We start from the raw sequence: 24,696 nt of genomic DNA, 5'->3' as shown, positions 1-24,696 counted from the left end.
CACCAGCCTAACGTGGGAAGAAAGCCTAAAAGGATCAGGTTAGTGGCTAGTCACAGGTTTCATGCGTGACTACAGTCTATCTAGACCTGTGGTTCTCAAAATATGTCCAGGGAAGTTAAAACTATTCTCATAATAATACTAAGGTTTTATTTCTCTTTTGCATTCTCATTTCTCATGTGTGTAAGGGGGGTTTTCCTGAGGCTACGTGACAAGGAGATATCACCACAGATTGATGCAGAGGCAGATATGACATCCAGCTGTCTTCCATTAAGCCAGACATGAAACCTATTTTCAATCTGTAAAATACATTTATAGTTTTTAAAAACATACTGTTTATGTTAACATGTAATGGGTTTATTATTGTTCTTTTCAAATAGATTAATAAGAAAATATTATAAAAATTTTCCCTTTTAAATTTCAAATGCAGTAAACATGAACAGGTATAATCCACATAAACAAAAGCTCTTTGGCACCTTGAGTGATTCTAATGAGTGTAAACGGCTCAAGAGACAAAAAGTTTGAGAACTGCTGCTCTGTCTAGATCAGAGCTTCTCAGACCTGTGTGCACAGAATGCACTGGGGATTTTGTGAAAATGCAGATTCTGTTCAGGGTGCCTGGGTTGGGCCTGGGTTTCTGCATTTCTAACAAGCTCCCAAGTATCACCAGTGCTGTTGGTCTAGACTATACTTGAGAAGCAAGGGTCTAGATGGAAACACCTCATGTCGGTAGCACTGTTTGCTAGTTACTCAGCACTCAGCACAAGCCTAAGGCTCTAGAATAACAAGACAGTGCATTTTACTGCAATAAAGGGGACCCCAGTCTCAAATTAGAATATTAAAGATTTTTGCTTTTAAGTAAATTTGTTATTCATTCACTTAAACCTGGATTAAGCTGATATAATGACAGACAATGAGCTGTGACGGTTACTAAAATGAAGAAGACCCAGTTCCTGCCTTTGAATAACTCACTTTGAGTAAGTTGTGATAAAAACAGAGAGGTAAACTGAGAAGAATACAGTGTGCTAGGTGCTATGACTCTACTATGGGTCAGAAAGAAGGGAAAGGGTCTACTCTTTCTGAGAAAGCAAGACAAGACTTAATGGAGGTGGTGACATCTGAACTAGGCCTTGAAGGATAAGCAAGAAATCCCAGGCAGAGAACAGGGAAACACAAGTTCAGACACAGAAAGTGAAAGTACAGAGTTAGTTTAGGTGGCAGAGAGAAGCTCAGTGGGTCTGGAATAGAAATCCTTGAAGGATTTTAGAAAGGGGGATGCCTTCATTAGGTTGTGTTTTTTAAAGATGTTTCCATTGCTTGTGAGGAAGACAGATTAGGGGGAGGAGAGTCTGGAGCAGGGCATAATGAGTAGTTGGGAAGCTGCACTAGTGGTCAGGGAGGGATACTGTGGGCATGAATTAAGACAGTGGGATGGCACAGAACAGAGGAGGCCCTCTCCTAGGTTGAACTGGCAGGATTTGGTGCTCAGCTGAATATTGGTGAAGAGGAAAAGGCAGTTGATGAAGCATCTGGGACAAGCATGAGGGATTGGCAGAATGGTGCTGTCATTAATTGAGGTGGGGAATACAAGAGGAGGAACATGTTCAAGGTTGAGAAAAGAAGGAAAAAACAATGTATAGAGAACTTATTATCTGCATTTGGTTCCCATCATACTCTTACATTGGGGGCACAAAGCAACAAGAGACTCCACTGAGCTAGCCATCCTTAAAATCCTTTGCACACAAATTTTATGACTTTATGTCAAAACTTTAGCTAACATGGAACCAAATCAATCACTATTTGCAAAATTTGGTTTTTCCAAGCTTGCAAAAGATTGGAAAACTGTCAAAATTTTAATGTAAGAATTATGCACTTGATTTAGATACCAACTTTATAGTTGCAAGTAAAACAGGAAAAAGAATTCCCTATTACTCAATTTCTTCTTTCTACTGGACATCTAATAAGGGTGTTGCTTTATCCATCACACATGTTTAGTCTTAAAGGGACTTACATTGGTTGATTTTGGCTTAATACACATAAAGGACAGTTTGAAAATCAGGAGAAAAATGCTAGTGTCTACAGAAATTAGAAATGTAATAACTTTGCTTTCCTGAATTAGGTTTTAATTAGGCTTTGAGAGTAATAAAAAATTCCTTAGCCTTCAATATGTCGAATGACTTCCTTTTCTCCATTGTGCTTAGGGTGGGGTAGAAGTCCATCTAAATATCAATATCTTTTTAATTATAAAATTACTGGCAGTTGTAGAACACTTGGGCAGGTATACTGTAAAGTGAAAAGAAGAAAATAAAAGCCCGTCCACATTTCTACCAGCCAGATGTGAATCCTTAACAGCTTGATGGTTTTCTTTTTAGATTTCAATTATGTTTCGCAGTTATTTAGTGGTTTCAAATCCAAATCTTTTAATTCAGATTTAGATTTTTTCCTGAAATGCTGGCACAGACCTCAAAATCTTTTCATTTTTTTTTCTTTGATTGTCACTGAGCAGGTGGGGGTCTCTGCATGTGTTTCTGAAGCACCCCTGGTCCTCGTACTTTGGACTTCATTATGTTGGTCACGTCCACAAGCATTTTCAAGTAGGTGTTCTGTCCCTACAGCCCTTCAGTCCACACAGTGGAAAGCACTTAATCCAAATCCTAGAATAGTGCCAGGCACATAAGTGGTACTCAAAAAATGCTTATTTGTTAAGTGGATAAATGAAATCAACAGATACATCAATGCTTAATCAAAAGGAACCTGAGGGCTTCCCTGGTGGTGTAGTGGTTGAGAGTCTGCCTGCCGATGCAGGGGACACGGGTTCGTGCCCCGGTCCGGGAAGATCCCACATGCCGTGGAGCGACTGGGTCCATAAGCTGTGGCCGCTGAGGCTGTGCGTCCGGAGCCTGTGCTCCGCAATGGGAGAGGCCACAGCAGTGAGAGGACTGTGTACCGCAAAAAAAAAAAAAAAAAGGGAACCTGAGGAGCCCGTGCCAGTGGTGAACTTCAAGTCAGATTTTCTCCACTCTAGTTCTGGTCAGTGGGCTCCACGCTTTCTCCTGATGATGAAGCACCAGTTCTTTAGATGGTAACTGGACTTAGTCATGGTCTCTTCTTGGTTCTCTGTACCTAGCCTCTAGATCGGGGGATAAACTATAGGTTATCAGTGACCAGGCATTCCTATCACTAGCCATCTGTCTGCTTCTGTTTGTTTCTACACCTTAAATCCTTTCTCATGCCTCTTTCGGGATTTCCTAGAGAGTCTGCCATGCCCACTGGAGTTGCCTGGCCTTTAAGTCTCTGCCTAGCTGACTCCACTGAGAATCCTGCCCAGTGCACCCCGGTTCTGATAAGATGCAAAGTGGCCCTTTGGAAAGACAATCAATGCATACTGGATTTCATTAGTTAATCTACTTTTCACTTAACGACCTTTCTGCATTTGAAGAGTTGGCATTCCTCTTGTGAAGAAATCTCTTAAGATTTTTTGGTATTGTCTGAAATGGTAGCATAACTTTGTTTATATATTTTGTCAAATGGCTTAGTTCCTTAAAATCAGTCTGTAAAATATAAGGTCCAATTGAAATTGATCATAGGAATGGAGGAAGAATTAGAAACCAAGAGGCGAAGATAAGACAGAGGCATTACAAGCCTTCAAAATAAAACAAAATGAAATAAAAGAAGGCCATTTATTTTGTTGCTTATGGAAGATGGGAGAAATTAGTTAGGCCAGGCAAACTGTAAGAACTGATTGAAACTCTGGTGCCCACAGTGAATTGCAAGGTGTTCAGGTGGAGCCGCTGTGTCTTCTCTGGCTCCCTGAACGATGACAAGGCGCTGGGGCTACAGGGCAGGAGCTGAGAAGTAAGATGGCTATTTTCTTTTTTTCTTTAATGTTCTATCTTGGAACAAAGTAATTGCAGGAAAATAGGCAACTTCCCTGAGTGTGCATATAAATGTTTACACCCTAGCCCATCCCCAAACTTTTTTTTTTTTTTTTGCTGTTACGCGGACCTCTCACTGTTGTGGCCTCTCCTGTTGTGGAGCACAGGCTCCGGACGCGCAAGCTCAGCGGCCATGACTCACGGACCCAGTTGCTCCACGGCATGCGGGATCTTCCCGGACCGGGGCACGAACCCGTGTCCCCTGCATCAGCAGGCGGACTCTCAACCACTGCACCACCAGGGAAGCCCCTGCAAACTTTTATTAGAACTTTGTATGCCCCAGGAACTATGAAGGAATCACGTGATGACTGCCCCCTTCAGAAGCTCAAGTCCAGGTCAAAGATAAAACCATGATAGCTCTTATTCTGACCAGGTCATTGTAACGAACAGTAGTTTTGTCATAGCCCTCTATAGGCACTAGCAGGAGGGACATTTTTCCCCTTTAATTTATTTCAGTCTTCCATCTTACTGACTGTCTAACAGCAGCTGATGGGCTGGCTAATCCCTGTTGTTTTATATTTAAATAAACTAGATGACAAAGAGCATTTAATTGGTCAAATTATCAGAGGTGTACATTATTAGTTCAAGTGCATCCATGGGATTTTCTTTTCAAATGTCACTGGGATTAAAATAACAGGAAACCGGAGATGAAAGCATTAGAAAGGGGTAGACTTTGGCAGCTGCGGGTGCCTACACTGCTACAGAGGACATCCTGGATGTAATGGTTATTTAAGAAGATGGGGGAAGGGGAAAACAGAAACACCAGGACTAAACAAACACTACAAAGAGTTAGCAATGTTTAGTGTTTGCAACTTAATTCTGTCCCTAGAAAAATGTGAATTGTTAGGTTTAAAATAAATGGAAACGTTCTAATTTGCATCTTAACGTAATACATGAGTAAAATAATACCTTCAAGTACACACCTTGAAGACCACTTACAATCAAAATTATCTGCTTAATACAGACAATTATGCTAATTTTGAGGTAGGTAGGTATATTTAAGTATTCTTGCAGTTTATGCAAAAATACTCTTGCAGTTTGGGAAAGCCTCTTTGCCTCATGGGAACTTCTACTGTTATACTACTGTGTAATAGTATCACTCATGAAGGAAAACATGATCTTAAGGCATAAGTCTTTAAAAACGCCTCCTACGACTTCTACTGAAGTCACTTCTGGTAAATATTTCAATCCCCATCTTCACTAGGTTGTTAGTCCTTTTAGTGAAAATGGGCAATATGTAGCACGTACTTTTGCTAAAAGGCTTCTCATTCTCCTTCATAAATCTCTATCATGTTTCACTGTCTATTGGAAAATTCATTTCAGTTAAGGAAAAAAAAATTCTTTGGGGGCTTGATTACAGAGTTACAAAGGCCATAACGCCAAAGCTTTCATTTTTATTAGCTATTTGGTTTAAACCTTTTTTTTTTTAAAATTTTGATCTATAGACCTGACTATCTTAAGTTGTAAAATAGGCTATGAAACAACTGTTTTATTCTCCTGGTCTATGTGGAGCGAAGCCAAACATATGGCAAACTGTGCTATTACAGAGGAATTTGGATGGATGATTTCCTCCTCTGTGTATTATTTTCAAGCCCATCACCAATGGCTGTTAGCAGGAAACCAGCTGCCGAGGGTGGTGGGGCAGTTACTGCTAGGGGCACACGCACATTCAGACATACACCTTGGTGACCACTTACAGTCATACGCAGTTTATATGAGGTGTTTTACAGGAAAAGTGAAGGGTATAAAGAAAGCTTGATTAGCAGTTTGCTCCTAGGCAGCTCAAACATCCAGGAAGAATATTTTATCCCCACCCAAGATGCAAAGGCTCGATGCAATATTTGAGAAGCGATAGATGACCCCTACTTACCACACAGAGTCCAGAGCCATCCAAGCACTCGTTGGAATTACCATTACAGTCACAGGGCAAACATTCTCCCGACTGGGCAAAAAAGAATCCTGCGTCGCATTTCTGAAACAGACACAACAAAAGCATCTTCATGACCGAAAAGATCGATTTTGGCCTCATTTTCTGAGAGGAGTACGAGGAACTGATTGGTAAATGATCCAAATATTTCTTTACAGAACATACTAACATGAACTATTTATACTACCATTCAATGATGTATATCCAATTTTCTTTATGTATCTTTTCTGCCTCTTTTTTCACTCCTTTTTTGGGGGGGGCGGGGAGGGCCTGGGGTCGGGGTCTCCTGCAGAGGTTGGCGGACCAGCCACGGCCCGGACACCACGAGAACAAATGGCGTCCAATTCTCGCGATGCGTAGCCGTTCGCCCAGCGAGATCTCGTCTCTTTCTCTCCTTCGCCGCGTGAACGCCTGTCACTTCTCAGCAGAACAGGAGCACCTTTAACACAGCCTGTCACCGTGAGGAAGTAAGATTTTAGGTAACAGTGAAGGAGAAATTTTCTAATGTTTTCTTCCAATCCGACACAAGACAAATCCAAACTATTTGGGTGAGGCACTACTGCATCATGCAGTATGAATAAAGACCTGTGGGTTCAGAAATTATTGCCTGTGGCAGAACAACTTATAGATGTGTCTGTCATAAACTTGAGCTCTTAAAAAAATACGCTTTTCAGATCCTAAAATTTTAAAGGGAGGGGTAAGGAAGTTAATGAGTCCTTACACTTAGCAGGTCCTTCGTGGGCGCTCTTCCTATTTCATTTGTCCTCGTAACTGCGAGAAACACATTGTTTTCCTTCGTTCCCCTGGTGAGATAATTAAACCCAGAGGTGTGGGTTGTGGTGATGTTAACCGATCTTGCATTTGCTGAATTGCCCTGCCCAAATGTCGCTTGTGCTCAGGTTGAGAAACTTTGTGAGATTGTTCTTGGTTTATGCCATTGGGCTTATGGATATGTATTTTATGTTTCTTTGGAATGTTTCAATGCTGCAAGGCAGAAATGACATCATAGGCCTGGAAGTCCACTCCTTGTCTGTCAGACAGATTTACATCTAAAGAATTCCAGACAGATAAGAATCTGGGTGGTTTCCACAAACTTACAGAGGAGGAGGGTTCCCATCACACCCGCCATTGACTCGTAGTTTTGTACTGTCTTGGCTACCAGGAAACTTTTCATTGTATCTGGCTGAGGTCCCTCTGACTGTTATGCAAACCCATTTCCTCTTGCTTTTTTCTCTGTAGAGAAAGAATCACTAGACACCATGCATAGTATAAAAACCCCATAGTCCTAAAACTAAAATTTAACATATTCCATTTGGAGGAAGTTTGATAGAGCATAATGTCATTTGCCTATGAAGAAAAGGCAAAGAAATTCTGTCTTTCTAAGTGAAGACAAAATAAGGCTGAGAAGGGACCAATTTATAAATTATAATGGAAATTTTGTAGTTGATGGTAAGCCTTTTTCTCAGTTTCCACTAGGGAACAAAAGAGAGGGAAAGGTGCTAAAATTGCAGTAGGAAGCATTTAATTCACACCACCTAATTTCACATATTTCTAACTTCTGTTTCAAAATACAAGAAATATATGTTTTCACTGTGATGCAGTACACAGAAAAAGGAATTCGCAGAAACAAGAGTAAGAAAAAAGACTCACAAAACAGTAATTAATCTTACTATGTGTCATATACTTTAAACTTCTCTATTTTATTTTATTTTATCTTATTTTATTTTATTTTAAAATATATCCTGGTCCTAAGACATAACATTGATTTGATGACCCATGAATGTGTTGCATCCTGCATTTTGACATTAGGAGGCTTTTAATTATAAAAGGAATGGATAACAGTAGTGAGGGCCTTAGTATTAGTTATCTCAGGACCCTCCATACCAGTGGTTTCTGAGTTCTCTAACTGACCAAGTTACAGACATCTGATTGGGGGAGTTTCTGATTCAATAGTTCTGATGGTGGAGCCAAAGAATCTACATTTTTTTTGTATAAAATAAATTGTGTATTTTAAAAATTATTTATTTTAATTAATTCTTCCCCCCAGCCTTATTGAGATATAATTGACGTATAACGTTGTATAAGTTTAAGGTGTACAGCATGCTGATTTGATATGCATATGTATTGCAAAATGATTACCACCATAGCATTAACTAACAACTCTATCATGTCACATAACTACCATTTCTTTTTGTGGTGAGAACATGTAAGATTTACTCTCTTAGCAACTCTCAAGTGTATAATACAGTATTATTAACTATAATCAAGGTGCTGTATATTAGATAACCAGAATTTGTTAATCTTTTAACTGGAAGTTTGTACCCTTTGACCAACCTCTCCCTGTTTCCCTGTCTCCCCTCCCAGCCCCTGTAACCACCCTTCTGGTCTCCGTTTCTATGAGTTCCAAGGAGTGGGGCAGAGATTGGAGGTGTATTTGGAAGAGAAAAGCACACTGGTAGTAGCAGGGAGTCTGATAGAGATGCCTGGAAACGGTACATGAAAAGACCCACTTGTACCATCAACTATAGTAAGGACCTTCTTCTGGCCCAAGGAATCAAATTTCTGAAAGGGTGTTTTTAAATTGATAGTAGTGCAAGTCTTTTAGGCATTCTCGCAGCTCATTCTTCTGACGAAGACAAAGAAAATTAAGATTTGCCCTGAATAAATGCATCATTGTGAATATGACAGTGGCTAATCTCTTATTAGCCTGAGGCCCTGACTAAATTAAGAGACTCATTTTTAAAAAACAAAAATAAAATTATCACAACATAGGAAAAAAAACCACAAAAAAATTGGAAGGTTTTGTATTTTAGAAGAGTTTTACGTTTACTGAAAAATTTTGAGGGATCTGTATTTTTAAAAAGCCCCATGAAGATTTTAGGGTGAGACTAGGTTTGGAAGGATTGCTTCAAAGCACCTGTCACAGTACCTTGTACATGTTCATTGCTCAATGAACTTGTGATTGTGATTTGAATGGTTTGGACCAGGACAGGACATCAGAGGTATATGTGCTGTTGGAAACCAGTGGTTTATCCTGCTAATCTACTCACGGCTCTCTGCTGGGGCTGGACTGGGTCTCCAGTGTTTCTCAACACAGTTCAGGCAGCCACTGCCTTGACTAGACTGTGTACAAGATGAAATCTTTGTTATGCCAAGTTTAGGAGGAGACTTCACTCTGAGAATCTGTCATTATCCACTTATCCACCCACCAGATGAAGGTTCTGACCTTGTGTGAAGGATGATTTGGCTCAGGTCTCATACTGTGGGAGATGGGAAGAGAAGGGAGGCAGGGACAGGGTTGTGTGGAATAGTCACTTGGCCCCCTGCCAAGAGGGCAAGGCGGGTTGGAAGCCTGGCCAACTCCTTTCTTGCTGAGTTTTGTACACTTGAAAGGATTGTATTTTCTAACTCATCTATCCAGAGAGGAGGCACCATTTTAAAATTCACATAAAGGCACCATATGGAATAATGGAAGCCCTGGGTATGGGGAGCTTCTGATGTCATTCCTAGAGCCCATGCATTGGATACCTTGGACCTTGTGTTGTAGAACTTTAGAGGATTCCTTGAAATGGTAAATTGTTAAGTGGTTCAAAAGAAGCTTGAGTATCCTCAGGAAGAGCTGTTTAAGGTTGTTTCTTTTATGTAAAAACATTTCATCATTTTTTCCCCAGAAAGTTCTGTTAAGTTTTACTGGATCTCTTCTTGAAATTCTATGGGAACTGGCAAAATTGACCTTTGTCATAATATTAAAAGGTAGATATTCTCAAGGATGAAAGTGTGGCTATTTTTTAGTTTTGCTCTTGGTTAATCTTTTCTCTAAGTAATTCTAAGACCTGTGCTATTTAGGGGCCTGTGAAAGCTGAATAGTCTTCTCACAAGGAGAATAATATCTGTGTGCTTTCCTTGGAAATAGTCTCCAGAATTTACTAAACAAAGATGTGTTTATGTATTATATATGTGTGTGTGTAAGCAAGAGAAGTCTTACAGTCCGTTTTTAGATGCCACCCTGAACCCTCTTGCCCACATAAGATTGACCTACAGCAGACAACTGTATAAACACGTGGGTGGGTGATTTAGAGAGCACTCAGGGAGATTTGTATCTTCTGAGATGGTGCCACAACCTTTAAAAAATGGATAATAATAACAAGGATAATAATGACAATAATGATGATGATGATAACTATAATATGGTTACCATTTACTGAGAGCCTGTGTACCAAGTATTGTGATAAGTACTTTATCCATGTTATGGTATTTGCTCTTCACAGCAACTCTGTGAATTAGATATAAGTACCTGCATTTTAGAAATGAACAAACTGAGAGTCAGAGAAGATTAGAAATGTATCCAATGTCACATAGGTTTACAAGAGGTTCAGACTGCTCCCAATCTTCTTGTTTCTCTACTATACCATGCTGCCCCTCGTAAGTAAATAAATAAATAAAATTCAAAATTTTATTTAATTTACATTTTAATTAATTGAACATAAATATTTATCATGCTAAGTCACTGCGTTGGTCATGTTGTATAGGTCTTGCATTTTTACCCCACCGTAGCTCTATGAGGTAAGTTCTGTTACCTTCGTTTTGCAGATGTGGTCTGTGTGGCTTACAGGAATTGTTATTCAGGCCAAGTAACACAGATAAGAAATGGTGGACTCAGAAATTAGATTCTTTGTTTGACTCCCACATTTGAGCTCTTAACCTGCTGATGTACCATTAATATATGTTAACCAAACCCTTCTTGTTGGGCACTTAGGTTATTTCCAATTTTTTGCTGTTATAAACAATCCACAGCAGGCTGAAATGAATAAAAAATGTAAAATCTCTCCTTTAAGCCCCAGAAAAAATTCTTTAAAAATATATACAATCATTAATATATAAAAACCATTGAATGGGAATATTTACTTTTTAAACAACTTATTTCAGCCACATTGTCATTTTGCTTTCCACTAAATCACTTGTAGACTTTTTACAGCTCTCCATTCTTAAGCCACTCTGTTACTACAGCTTGCCTCCTGCTCTGACACTGAGATTGGATTAATCAATAATATTTACTTCTGCCTTTGAAGAATAAGAGTTAAAATTGCCATTTGCTTACTTTGTTATGATTAGTGTGATGTCTGGCTTAGAGTAAAAATCAGTATATGTTTACTTGACTGATTTTATATTTATAGAAATCAGAACTAGATAGAACTTAGGAGGAAATTAGTGTGGTGTATCCATGTGCCACTTATATTTAGAGGAACTGGAAATGACAGTGTATATATATGTTGATATCCTTGAAGAAGGCGTTATTTCCAGAGGTTCATCGTATAATCACAATGTTAATTATTTCACTAGATGTAATTGTAATTAAGATTGTTTCTTAACAAAAAGGATAGCATTTATACAGCTGATTGATCATTTTTGTCCTCATTCAAAGAAGTCTCCTTGAAAACACTAGACTTAAACCAACAATACTGTCATCATACAGAACATATTTTGAATTTTCTTAAAAATTCTTAAATTGTGTTCTTTTGAAGTATAGTCCAGTCTGCATCCTTTGGGTGTGGCAAACTTCTAAAAATCTCTTGGAGTTATCAAATAAAGTGAATACCAAGCAAAGTAATATTAAGTTAAAAACTCATAAAAATCTCACTGTGTTTTCCAAATATTGTCACAGAGGAGCCAGTTAATTGGCCACAAGCCATTACTTTCGCATAGATAGTGAATGTCTAAGACCTTCAGAATTTCTGTTGAAAAGCCCAATTGACTAAACAATTTAAATGCTCTAATAGCATTCTTTAGGAATTTGAGGTCTCCAATCACCCATTAAAATAAACTAACAATAGCAAAAATTGACCAGATTTAGGAGGGGCCTGAAGTTGTCATCTGAAGGTGTGAGACACATCTTGAGATCTCTGAGTAGGTACTTGATGTCCCAGAGAGAAACAGACTCTAATCTCCAGTTCCAACAAAAATAATGAATTAATTATAATAAAATTCATTATAGAGAGCACACGCCACAGCCCTGTGCCTATTCTAATAGGATTTGACCTAAAATTGGAATAGATATTTGCATTGTGTCTTCAACCAAGGATCTACAAACATTTTACAAATATTGACTCATCTTGCTTTCTGAATTAGACTTGTAAAATTTTGATTCATCAACTTTTGCTTTAATTTACTAAGGCTTAATGTGGAAAGCTTTAAAAAAAAATCTCTCTGAATTCATTCATTTGTATCCAGAGTCATTGCTACCTTCCAAATTAGTATTCTTCAAATTTAACAGCCCACATTCAACTATCTTTCTGCTTAGGTTTTTGTATGGGTATAATCAATCCACTTTTCTCTTGTTTCCAGGCAACAATGATTTCAGCTCTAGTTTTAGTTTTAGTGAATTCCATTTTTTGTTTTAGTGTATTAGTCACCTTAAAATTTAGTCACCTTAAGATTGAATGTTATGCTCACTTAGGAGCTAAAGCTTTGTGCCTTTACTCAGAGTCTGTGGATCTTACACAATGCTGACTTCCATCTGCTTAAAACTTGGGCAGAATTAAGAATCCGATAGTATTCAGGGACCTTCTAATAGGAACCAATTGTTCAATTTAATCTATTTAAAAATATCAATTTAGCCTTTGCTGAGGAGGAGTGACTTCTAAGAACATATGAATTTATTACACGGGTAGGTATTTCAAAGGCTATTTTTTTCTGTGTCTATAAAAATAAAAGATAAAGTATCTGACATGGAAAGCAGTCCCGAATTAAGCTATTGATAACTTTGCCTCTGTATTTTTTCCGGTAGGACTTAACATGTTTTGATTGTTCATATACAAAACTATAATGGAAGTGCCAAAATAAGTTAAAACGCATTATGCAGTGGGTTACAGTTAGCAAGTTGCCTTCTTGATTGACTTCACTTGAATATAGAGAGAATTACCCATGTACCCTCCCTTGTGTCTCTTTAAGCTCTTGTTTGCGTAATTGAAATTCCCCACATTTCAATAGGCGAAGTTAATTTTTAGATTTTGACAGTGATTTCACCATAGCTTGATTAGGAAAGTGGTTTCAACATTCCTCAGGGGTTTATCCAGTTCAGAGATATTTTTTCTTAGGATTGGCATAAATAAAGCTGGGGTATCAGCTGAACACAAACTATGGTACTGGTTTCTCCTAGTTGGCTCTTAGAGCTACCTTTGTGCTTATTGCTTGGGAACTTTATCTGCCATTCCGTGGCAAACTTGCAAAACACTCCAGCCCTCAATTTAATCACCAAATGAATTAGAGACAATGATTTAGGTCCCGAGGAATTCTGAGGAGCACAGCACTGCTATCTTGTCCACAGTTAAGCCAGGTCCTTTAATTTTGTAGAGTGGAGAGATAGTTATCATGGCATTTACATTTATGTGGCTATTCCTCAGCACTCTTTATGGGTCTTTTGGGTATTCTCTTGGGCGTGGAAACCAGCGCTCCACTCAAAGGTCTCAGATAACTGTTCTCAAGCCCTGCACTTGATCAAATGCTTATTTGGACTTTTAGATACCAACAGACTCAGGCTGTGATGAAGTACTTACCATACTTGCTAATAAATAGCTCTCTTTAGTTGTAAAACTAAAAGGATCAAACAAGAAAAGTTTAGAGCCCTAAAGCCATAAAGATTTTCCTTTTGAAGTGTTGGATTGGAGGATGATTATGTTCATTAATACTGATGAAAATTTCTTTAATTTTCTCCTTGAAAAGTTATTTAAAACACTTTATAAGTTGCTCGTTTATAGTGGTGATTGCCACTTATAAAACATAATGGGGCTTTAGCAGTGCCTTTTTTCCTTTGATTTTTCTTAAAAAAAGAAATCTGCTAACATCTGGCTTTCTGCTCCGGGTCCTCCTCACATTGCCTTATGTAACTGGCTTGTGCTTTTCACTCCTCGCCTTCCAGGCTATGGTTACACAACATAGCCTCTGCAAGATTTTTTTTTTATATCTGAAAACTGACTCAGTTTTATTTAATTTACTGGGGCAAATGCCATGGACACATTTCCAAGAAAGGAAGAGATGCGGACCACAAGGGCTAGCCTTAAGAGCAAGGAGAGAGGAATGACTTCAGAATTACAAGGTTTAGGGGATTTTGATATGACTCCTTAACCGCTTAGTAGGAATCAGTGTTGTGAGATGACAGGCATCTCTGTCCTCTTCAACTGGTTTTTGTGAATAATAACAGCGAATATTTATTGACAGACACCAGGCACTGAGCTAAGTGCTCCTTATAGATATTCTGATTTGATCATTACCATTTAATAGCCCACAGGATTGCAAATGTCTGCCTAAATTACCGTTACTTTTTATAAGAAATTGGGAAGTTTAATTGTCTATAAACTGACTATGGCTTCTGTTCAGTATGCCCAGGGAAGGCAGCAGTGCTTCCTGAGGCGAGTTCTCTGGTTGGGGTATTCTGTCAGTTTCCATTGCTAGTAGATGTACCTGTTTCTGTCTTGAGGTGCCCTGTGTACTTCATTGCTACCTTCACACTGGAACATTCAGGATGCAAAGCAAAATGTGACTGGCAGTACCTGTCATTCTTTATGCTCTTCCTTGTGGGTCTCTGCATCACTGAAGAAATGCTATGGTGAATTAGTAGGAAAGGAGAAATGCATCCCAAATCTCTACTCTACCCATTTATTCTCAGGAGATAATCTTCCCTCTTTTGATGAGAAAATGGAGGTCGTTGGGTAGAAAATCTCATACTATCTATCTCTCTTCTCTTTCTCAAAATTTGTCTTTATCTTGACTCATCCTGATGTCCTCTGCCCACCTCAGAGGAGGTAGTGCTTCTCTTGTTGTTAGGAAAGACTAGCCCTCTATCCGTGCTCTGGGGCTTACACACCTGTGGCCAGCAGACTCTGTCCCATCACCTAGCCTCCCTCCCTCACATGCCACCCACCTCTTTGCACCCACAGGGATGAGGAGAAGCAGAGTACAGTTAAGTGCTGGGTCTTGTGTTGGATAAGCTCTGACTTCTTCCCCCAGGTTCAGATTCTAAGAACACCTTCCTTCAGCTCTGCCTCTTTTTCATTTTCCTCCATTCTTGCCCAGCCAGGCTTGGTGAGTGAGAACTCAATCACACTGGCTCCGCTTCCTTCATGCCAACCTATGCCTCTATCCATCATCCAGTTTCTGTCTCCATGGTGCCACTGAAACTGCCCTGACAAAGCTGTCGGGTGATGTCTTTGTGGCTTTGCTTTTCCAGTGTTACTTGTTCTTATTCCAGTACTTAATATTTTTGAAATTCCCTCCTTGAAATTCTCTCTTCTCTCTGCAGGACAACTCCCACTTTAGGTTTTTCTCCTGCCTCTCTTTCTCAGTATCTGTCGGGGGAGCATTTGGGAGGAAGGAAGGTAGGTTGTTCCTCTTCCTCTGCTGCCCCTGTGTTGTAGGTGTACCCCAAGATAACCTCTGTATCCCTCTTTTTTATCAACACACTCTTGCTGGGTGAGGTCAACCTCTGCCACAGTTTCAGCCTCCATTTATATTCTGGTAACTCCCCAAACGCTGTACATAACCCGGATCTCACTCTTTTAGTCCACACTCTTGTTTCCAAGTACTTGTTAGACAAGTCCTTCTCCAGCTCTATAGGCACATGGAGTTAAATGTATCCCACACTGACCTTATAATATTCTCTCCCCAATCTATTTTTTTCTTTATATCTCAGTTAATTATAAAGATTATGGAACATAAAGGGAAAAAGTAATGGATTAATGCTTTTAAATCACATGAATGTATTTTGCATTAATGTAGTTTTTGGAAATGCTTCCAAAAGAGTGAACTCTGCAAGGATCAGAGAATGGTTTGCATATAGAATGACAAAGTTTAAGAACTCACGTTTTATCTCTTCCTTTTTACAAGCACTTTGCTATCATTGTTTATTTCAAATCTATGGTTTAAATGGAGGTAAATGAAGTATCACAGAGGTTAGAGTCTCAAGTTAGAAACGACTGTACACAATTCTGATCTGTTATAAATTTACTCTCTAAATGAATATCTCTATCTACGTGGACAGTAGGACTGGATGTTCTCCAAATTAATTTCTGTGTAGAATACCATGTTTATCAAGGTTAAGTAACTGGAATGTGCTAAGTTGAAGCTTACGTATTTGTTATATTATTAAAACTCAACAGTTACCACAGCGACTGCTTAGAACTTAGACAACAAAAGATTTCTCAGGGAGGAGAATTTTGTCATGGACATTATTTAGAATTGCTGGCACACGGTGCTAATAAAAAGCAGACTGTGATTTAGTAAGTTTTATTATTGTTTTAAAATTCTCTGTACACAATGCACCCCTTATTGCCTCCACCTGAGTAAGACTGATCCCACCTCCTATCACCCTTTGTATACTGTTGCCTCATAGAGTTTGCACTCTTTCTCTGAGATATTTACCAAGATGACTCTTCCTCCTTGTTCCTAATACCACTGTTTAGGTCAGAATCTTGGCGTTTCTCTCCTGGATTATCATAATTACGTTTACTCTACTCTCTTGGTCACCAGGCTTTCTCCCTTCCAGTCCATTCTTTATTACCAGAATTAATTTTTAAAGACCTTATCATACTGCTTTTCTGCTTCAAACCTCCCAGTGGCTCTTCATTCATTGCATACATGAGTAAGTAAAATTCCTTAGCATGACATACAAGCCTCCTATTTCACAGTAAAATCCTAACTATCTCTTCAGGTTCAACCTCAGCTCCCTCTGCTCTAATTAAACTACATGTTTCCCTCCTCCCCCAACATACCATTCTCTTGACCAACTTGACTTTGCATGTACTGCACAAAGGGTCTTGGGGTGCCTTTCTCCTCACCATCACCTATGAATCCTTTCCTCGGTCTCAGACTCAGTTGCTCTTCCTCTGCGTTCACGTGGCACTCTGCACACACCTCATTAGAGCACATGGAACATGCTATTGCAAGTTTTAATCTACACTCTAGCCTCCCTGAAATCACTGTGAGCTCCTTGAGAACAGGGAGTGTCTTATTCATCTTTGTATCCTTATCACCTATCAGAGTGATTAACAAATAGCAAGTAGATGCTGAAAATGTTAGTTGAAAAAATGGATTTGAACCTGGAAAGAATGAACCAAGAGGGGGAAAATCATGTAAAAACTTTGGAGAGAAATTTGGCAAATCTCACAAGTGAAGATCTCCAATCATGAATGATCTTTAAAAAATAATATTAAGGAAAAAAGCAAGCTGCAGTATAGAAACAGTATGATATTTATATTGTATTTTAAAACATGCAAAATAATTTTGTGTTATACACTGTGTAGGGCTGCATGCATATAAAGAAAAGTAAAAGAAATAAATGGGAACCTAAGAAATCAGTCCTTTTAAGGGTAAAGCAGAGGAATGAGATTGAGGATATATGGGCTTAACTATATTGGCAACATTTTATTTCTTAAGATACATGGAGGGGATACAAATACTCATGAGAAAGAAAAAGAAAGAGAGAAAAAAAGAAAGACAGAAAAAGAAAAAGAAAGGAAGAGAAAGAGGAAGAAAGGGAAGGGAGAAAGAGAGAGAGAAAGAGAAAGAAAGAAAAGAAAGAAAAAAAGAAAGAAAAAATGAAAGAAAGGGAGGAAGGAAGGAGGGGAGGGGAGGGAGGAAGGAAGGAAAGAAAGAAAGACAAAAGATCCCACGTAGGTTGGCTGGCTATTGGATTTCCATGTCTAGACCTGGTAAGGTCTCTAAAACATCATCTCTAGGAAGTGACTAATGTGGTCATAACAATAGATTCAGCTGCTTGTGTATAATTTCCCTAACTTCCTTGTTATTCATTTTATGTACCAGTATCATTCCACACAGTTAAAAAAAATAAGCAGAGGAACATTCCTTACTTAATTTGTTCTTCCTTTGTTTTTCATCGTACAGCTAGTAGCTACCTCATCCCACGTGGAAGCCTTTCACGTGTCTGTATACGTGTCTCAGTTAAAACATACACCAGCTTTTAGGTTCTTCTAAAATGTTCAAATGACTGCTTAATTTGATTTCCACTACTTAATTTATTCTATCAGTAAAGCTACGTGTCCTAGGCTACCTGTGCAATCTGGAGGACTTTTAGGGTGCTTATTTATTCTAGTTGGGGCTTACTAATTTAAGGCAGAGGTAAAAGAGTCTCAAAATAGTGCACAATACTCCCATTTTCCAATGACTGAGAAACTAAAATGTGAAAATCCATGTGAGATGGTTTACAGGCTAGTTTTCTGTTCTAAGAGAGGAGTTGGAGTCCAAACTCAGACTCCTGCCTCCTCAGGGACCAAGACAGCCAATAGTGGGAACCCCAAGCATCTCTGGCTTTAAACTGGCAGAACATGTTTAGCCACAAACTCAGCTAAAGGTTGCCCTCTCCAGCTGGCCTGGAGCTGAAAAAGGGGAACGGGAAAAGACTGTGCAGTGATTCAAACGAAATGAAGCTGCCTTACGGAATTTAAGATTATGTTCTTATACTTGGTTAGTTTTTGGGGGGTATATTCTCTTCTCCATTATTCCTTTACACGAAACTAAAATAATTTGTAAATTACAACAGCTAATTGCAGGAGGTACTTTTGGAAAGGGTTCCCCCACTAGAAAGGAAATGGAAAAGGCCATGAATTTTGAAAGAGGGCTTGTCATTGATTTAGTCAATCAGTCAGTCAGGAGCCCAGTAAGAAACAGAAGTCACTTTAGAGGATTCAAGTGAAGAGAAGGAAGACATGAGAATGGATGGATGGTTTACAGATGCATGGGGAGGTTAATGCAGCAAGGAATGGAGAGGCCATGGGAACAGAGGCCTAGCACCCCTAGGGCCCAAGGAACAGAGAAAGCTCTTACTCTGGCCTCTTACAGAGAGGCCAGAGCTGTGAAGGAGAGGCTGCTATTGGACCTGCAGGCATGGGGAGTCACAGCTTCTGCCCAAGAGGCAATGGTGAGGCAGAGAGGGAGCAGGGCAGAACTGCCCCACCTCTCTACTCTCCTTTCTGACTCAGCAGGGGAGCCTGAGTGAGGAGTCTTCAGGGGTCTGCCTCTGGAGGCAGAGCAAGGTGGGTAGGCAGGCACAGCTAGGGTCTGGGGGGAATATAAGTGGGCAAGTGGAGAGTAAGCAACACACCCTCATTCCCAGGGGTGTGGCAGGAGAAGGTACTCAAGCAGCAGTATGAAATAATTGACCTGCTAGCTCTTTATCTGGGGATGATTCAAATGGTCCCCTTTTGAAGTAGATGTAGAAAATGACATCTGATTGACTTTCTCAGACAGTCCAGGCCAAGGCCACTTTCAAAGAATCAAATAGCCTTTACCAAATCTTTGAAGGCTCATTAAAAAATGTTAATTTACTAATTAGTATGGTTTTGAACACTAAAACAGAAGCAAAGTCAAATTTTGTTAGAAAATCATTAAATGTGATACCAGAAATTACGGTGACTGTGTATATTGAGCTAGAACTAGACTAAAAGTTTAGGATTATTTATATCCAGTTATTTTGTTTTGGAAGTAGAGTTGATTTACAATGTTGTGTTTCTGATGTACAGCAAAGCGATTCAGTTATACATACATACACACACACATATATGTATGCTTTTTCATATTCTTTTCCATTATGGTTTACAGGGTATTAAATATAATTCCCTGTGCTATGTAGTAGGACCTTGTTTATCTATATCCAGCTGTTTTTTAATCACATCTTCCTTGTGGCCCCACTCCTTGCTTTGTTGGTGGAGAGCAGTGCATCTCCTTCACGTTTTTTGCCTTAAAGAGCCCTATTCTTCAGCCTTCCTCAGGCATAAGCCTCTAAAAACAAACAAAACCATAACCACACCCATGATTTCCTCCAACATCCTGAACTCAGCTTAACGTTTCATATACATTTAATCAACTCTTGGGAGATAACAATTCTCTGTTGAAGTGGAAAGGTCTTTTTTAGCTGTAATCATCCTAAATATTAATTTGAGGGTTATAACAGATTTTTAAGTGGGTCCATTAGGGGCCACAGTCAGGAAAGAACATGGATATAAGTGCTTCTTACAAGAAATATGTTTGGAATAGCCAGTAATGGACTGAAAAGAGCTAGCGACTTGACTTCTATTCATCTGGAGGCTGAAGCTGCACCATCTAAAGATGGATTGCACTTCACATGTTTGGACTCTTCTTTCATAATTTATAACAATCTGGGAAAAGTGACATATTTCCCCTGTTCAGTTGATGGAGCATATTTTTAGGGAATCTAAATAGACAACGAGTTTGTATTCAAGGGTGGGATCCCTTTCAAGTATCAGTTTTGATAGGTTTCTCAGTATAATTGCAGTCAGTTAATTGTTAAATCAAGAAGATTAAGAGCATTTCAAAGGTAGGGGGAAATTTTCTTTTCGAATGTATTCTCTCTGTCCCTCTTTTTGTCCCTTATTCTTCCAACAGCTTACAAATCCTCCCCCCGCACCACACTCTGTAGCACATCTCTTTAGGTAGTTTTTCTTTAGAATTTGCATCCAAAATTGTCAGAATATGTTGAAAATCTATTCTTTGCCATTTTAAGAAGTGCACACATGTATATCCATGTTCAAGTCCCCATCTGTCAACCATATACCTGGCAGCCATTCAGTTTTGTACATATTTGTTGAGTGAATGAATCAATTTCTTCTCCATATATGCTTCCATTGAGGATACCACCAACTTCTAGACATCACTGTTTTATCTCTTATGTGCACTGATGTGGTGCACTACAGTCTGTTTCTTACAGGAGCCATAATTCCTTATAGTGGCATCCTCTGGAGACAACTGGGAGCAGTGGAAAGCATGAGGTCTTGATTCCAGTTCCAGTTCTACTACTGGGTAACCTGGCCTGGCTTATTTAACGCTAGGTGTCAGTTTCTCTTTCTGAAAAAAATGGGAGTGATCACCATATTATCTCTTAGAGTGGTTGTGAGTATCAACTAATATTGTGCAGTTAAAGTCCAATGGAAGGGTAGAGAAGGGGTTCAATAGCTGTTAGTTTCCTCCCTTCCTTTTGGACGTGTCTGTTTTAACTGGTAGCTTTTCAGTAAGCTATAAGTCTTCCTTTATGGAACCCAGCTCAGCAATGACCCCTGAAGTTACTGGTTCATTGTCTTTCTTCCTCAGAAGACTTAGCTTCCAGAGAACAGAATCTGGATTTATCTGTTTTGTCACTGTATCCTCAGTGCCCTGCACAGCAGGTGCTTAATGAATATGTAGTGAATGTATGGCACTATACATACATTGGTATTATAGGATCACAGGATTCCAGAGCTGCCGAGGATCTTAGTTGTTCCTTCATCTAACCTCTTATTTAAAGTTTGGAAAACTGCAACCGAGAAAAGTAAGGGACTCACCTAAAGTCACGCACATAGAGCAAGTTAATGCCACCCTTAGTGCACCTTCCACTAAACCACACTTCTTGATGATGATGAAAAAAGTGATGTTAAGAATGGTGGGGGCTGTTCTGGGGCTGCAAACAGGCCCACACTGTCCACTTCTGCCTTTCCCAGGCTTATCTGGGATAAAGGTCAACTCTGCTCATGGTTATCAGATTTATCAAGAATCTCATTAAAGTTATTCCAGTAGTACCATCGCCCTCATTTCACGGGTGAGTGCCATCATCATCCAGAGCTCTGACTACCACTCCCCAGGCACGAGGGTGAGGGAGGGGCGTGGGATGGGATGGAGAAGTGGGGGCAGGTGAGGGGGGAACACTTTTTAAATCTTGCTCAGGTTTGCTCTGTGTGGCTCAGCTGAGATGGGAAACCTTGTCCGTCGGCCCTCTGTAATTACTAGATTTGGCATATGGCAATTGTTTGTAATTTAAATATAATAATTTATAGCTAGTGTTTCAAGTTTTAGCAGTTTCTGTTTAGTGCAGATAGAAATAGACTGTGAAGCAAATAATGTAATTACTCATTAGAGAAGTCAACTCTTGTTAGAAGCCGGTTGTATGACATCCAGCTGTATCCCTGACACCTCTCTTGTTTCATTTGAGGGATCTGACAATGGGCCTTGGGAAAGGATGCCCCTTTGTGTAACATACAGCAGCGGTTATGCAGGTGTTTCCCTTATGAATCAGAAGCAGATGTCTGGTTGGGCAGAATGTATGAGAGCTTGACCCACCTAACAGGAGAACTATGACCTATAAATTGTACTAATAAAATACCATCACTACAATTTTGACTGGGCCATGAAACTAACACCATTGCCCTTCAACACTGAGAGAGGCTAGATCCCACAGAGGGTTTGTGACTGGTTCAAAACTTAGGATTGTAAGTTTTGATATATTTTATATATTGATATATTTTGATATATTTTATAAGACAAATTTTATGAGGCAAATGACAGTGAGCTCTTACCCCAAGTGTTCTTATTTGTAAAATGGGAGCAGTAGAATTCATTAAACAAACATTTTACATCTCTACAATGTGTCAAGCACCTAAAAGGCTCAGGAGAATGAATCTTCTGGCCACAACTGAAGTATTTCAGAGTGGTGGTCTGTTCAGGGTCTCTGATGACAGGGCCATTTTCAAACAGTTCATAAATAAATATATCAAACACCAACTGCTTACAGAAAGCAACGCAAATGAGTTATCATCCTGAACATTTAACTCCTCAATTTGGGGAGCTAATTAAAACAACAATAACAGAAAAACTTTTCCAACAAGTGGTAAATCTATATGAACAAAATTTTAACTACAATATCATGAACTGTTCCTAAGTTCTATTATTTTTAGAACATGAATGAGATTCAAAGTTGGTACAGAATTTCCATTCTTTTCATGTTATTTGGGATTGTTTCCTATAATTTTCCTCCCTAACTTCCCTCCCCTAAAATTTTATTTTGTGATTTTGGTAAAATACTATTTAAATCTTTATTTCATTCAATTTTACGTTGATAAATGGCATAAATAACCTGCACATTTTCCTTTTAGTAAAAATTTTGAAGGGTAGTTTCAGAATCACTTTACAACCTGACATTATCTGTTTATAGCTTTTAAATTTTGCGCCCAAATTACTGTTTTGATCCAGATACTTACTGTGTTAAACCATGTTTATAAAAGTGAAGGTAAAGTACACAAAGTGAAAAGAAAATGACTGCAAAGGAGATGGCAATGCCTTAAGTGCTATAGATCTATTCTCTGCACTGCTGTTTTTAATGACAGCAAAATAATACACATTTATGAAAGGAAATGGATGAGGAAGGCTGAGAATGTTTGATTTAAAGTAATTTTGTTATCGGTAATTTGAGGGGGAAAAATTGTGCTGCTTTTAAAACAATACTTTAGTTACAGATGTTTCCAGACCCCTTCCCTGATCCAAGGAAACAAAATACCATTCAGCAACAAGCCCAGATTTAGAGATGGGGCTTGGTCCAATATAAACATTTCTTAGCTAGGCCTTCTCCATGAAAGTGCATAGTCAATTTTTCCATATACAGTGGGAAAGACAAAGCTTTTAGCTTAAAAGGCATTCTCGCCCGTAGCACACAGCTCCTGGAATGAACAGCCTAGGGATGTCATGGTTCATTATTGATGTCAAGCTGAATGCTGACTTGTTCATCAGAGGTATATGACAGGATTATGTCAGAATGGACACATGCCACAAACAGAAAAATCAGCACCGTTCTGGCTTTCAGTATTTGGTATGGTCATTTATTCATTCTGTCTCTCTGTTTCATGTAGCACTGTTTACCCAGGGCCCAGTTTAGGGTGTGGCACAAAGCAGGCATTCAACAAATAAGGAATGCATGAACTATTTTCTTGCGCAAGTATTATACTGAAGGCACTTGGCCAGTCAATTTGGGGAATCAGAAGATGAATCACGGACACTGCTGGCCTCCAGGAGTTTAGTGGGGGCATTTAAGGTGCATATGTAAATTACTATAATATATGGTAGAAAGTGCTAAGAATCATAGTATAGGAGAGGTACAGAGAAATGCTGAGAGAGTAAAGAGGAAGGGGAAATTACTTTTAACATGGGGGTGGGGGACGGATCAAGAATGGTTCTTCAGAGGAGGTGGCATTTTTGCACGGTTTTCTTCAAGGAGAAGGCTGAAGCCTAAAGGCTGGAAAACAGGGCATTTTTTAGTCACTTCCCATAAGGCAGAGAGACTCAAACTTATAGTCCTTTTGTTTTATTGCTCAAACTAGGCATCCTCCCCCCCGCTCCGTAATCTACTTCAATAAAAGGCACCAGATGGACTGACTTTTTTCCTACTTTCTGTGATCTTTTTTGGAAGGATTAGTTTAATATCAGTGATTAAACTCATGTGACATCTTCAGCAACATTCTGGCTTACAGTATACTAACACAGAGATACCACTCTCTGTCCCCATATTGTGGATAATACTGGAGGCATGCCCTAATCCCTGAACTAAGTGTTAGATATGCCTAGAAGCCTCATTAGTTCTTTGTGGTCACCAGGATCCCATAAGGGACTATCATGTGGCTTAAAAGTTAGGAGTTTGGAATTGACAATAATTTCCAAGTTATAATTTATGCATAGGGATAATGCCATTCAACTGTAAGAAGAGAATATTTTTTTATCCTCATTCATTCTGCTAATGCATTTTACCCAAAGTGAGATGAGCAAAAGAATGGTAATAGGAATACTTGGTTGTGTGGCTCTCTCGGTAGCTACGAGATTGATTGAATTGACTGAGAATCTATCAATAATTAAAGCAAGAACCTGGTGCACTTGGTTTTTAATACTCTCCTGTCAATAGCACAGTCACTGAACAGCTGAAATAGAGCAAAAATCTACCCTCATTTAAAGCTTCAACTGCTTTTTCATTTTTTTCTCCTTTTAAAAAAAGGACTTAACTGATATTTATAGGACATT

At 39.1% G+C, this 24,696-nt stretch overlaps 1 protein-coding gene across 3 annotated transcripts in view; it reads right to left on the bottom strand.

The window, feature by feature from the left end:
* Positions 1 to 24,696, bottom strand: part of LAMA4 (laminin subunit alpha 4) — a 151,366-nt gene that overhangs the window by 105,533 nt on the left and 21,137 nt on the right. For all 3 annotated transcript variants that reach the window (XM_060167319.1, XM_060167320.1, XM_060167321.1), the window contains exon 3: positions 5,803 to 5,904. In XM_060167319.1, coding sequence (XP_060023302.1) covers positions 5,803 to 5,904 — 102 coding nt within the window. The remainder of the gene's footprint in view (positions 1 to 5,802; positions 5,905 to 24,696) is intronic.

Source organism: Lagenorhynchus albirostris, chromosome 12, assembly GCF_949774975.1.
Source record: "Lagenorhynchus albirostris chromosome 12, mLagAlb1.1, whole genome shotgun sequence".
Taxonomy (NCBI): domain Eukaryota; kingdom Metazoa; phylum Chordata; class Mammalia; order Artiodactyla; family Delphinidae; genus Lagenorhynchus; species Lagenorhynchus albirostris.
The sequence above is the reverse complement of the archived record's forward strand: the minus strand, read 5'-3'. Positions and strand labels throughout refer to the sequence as shown.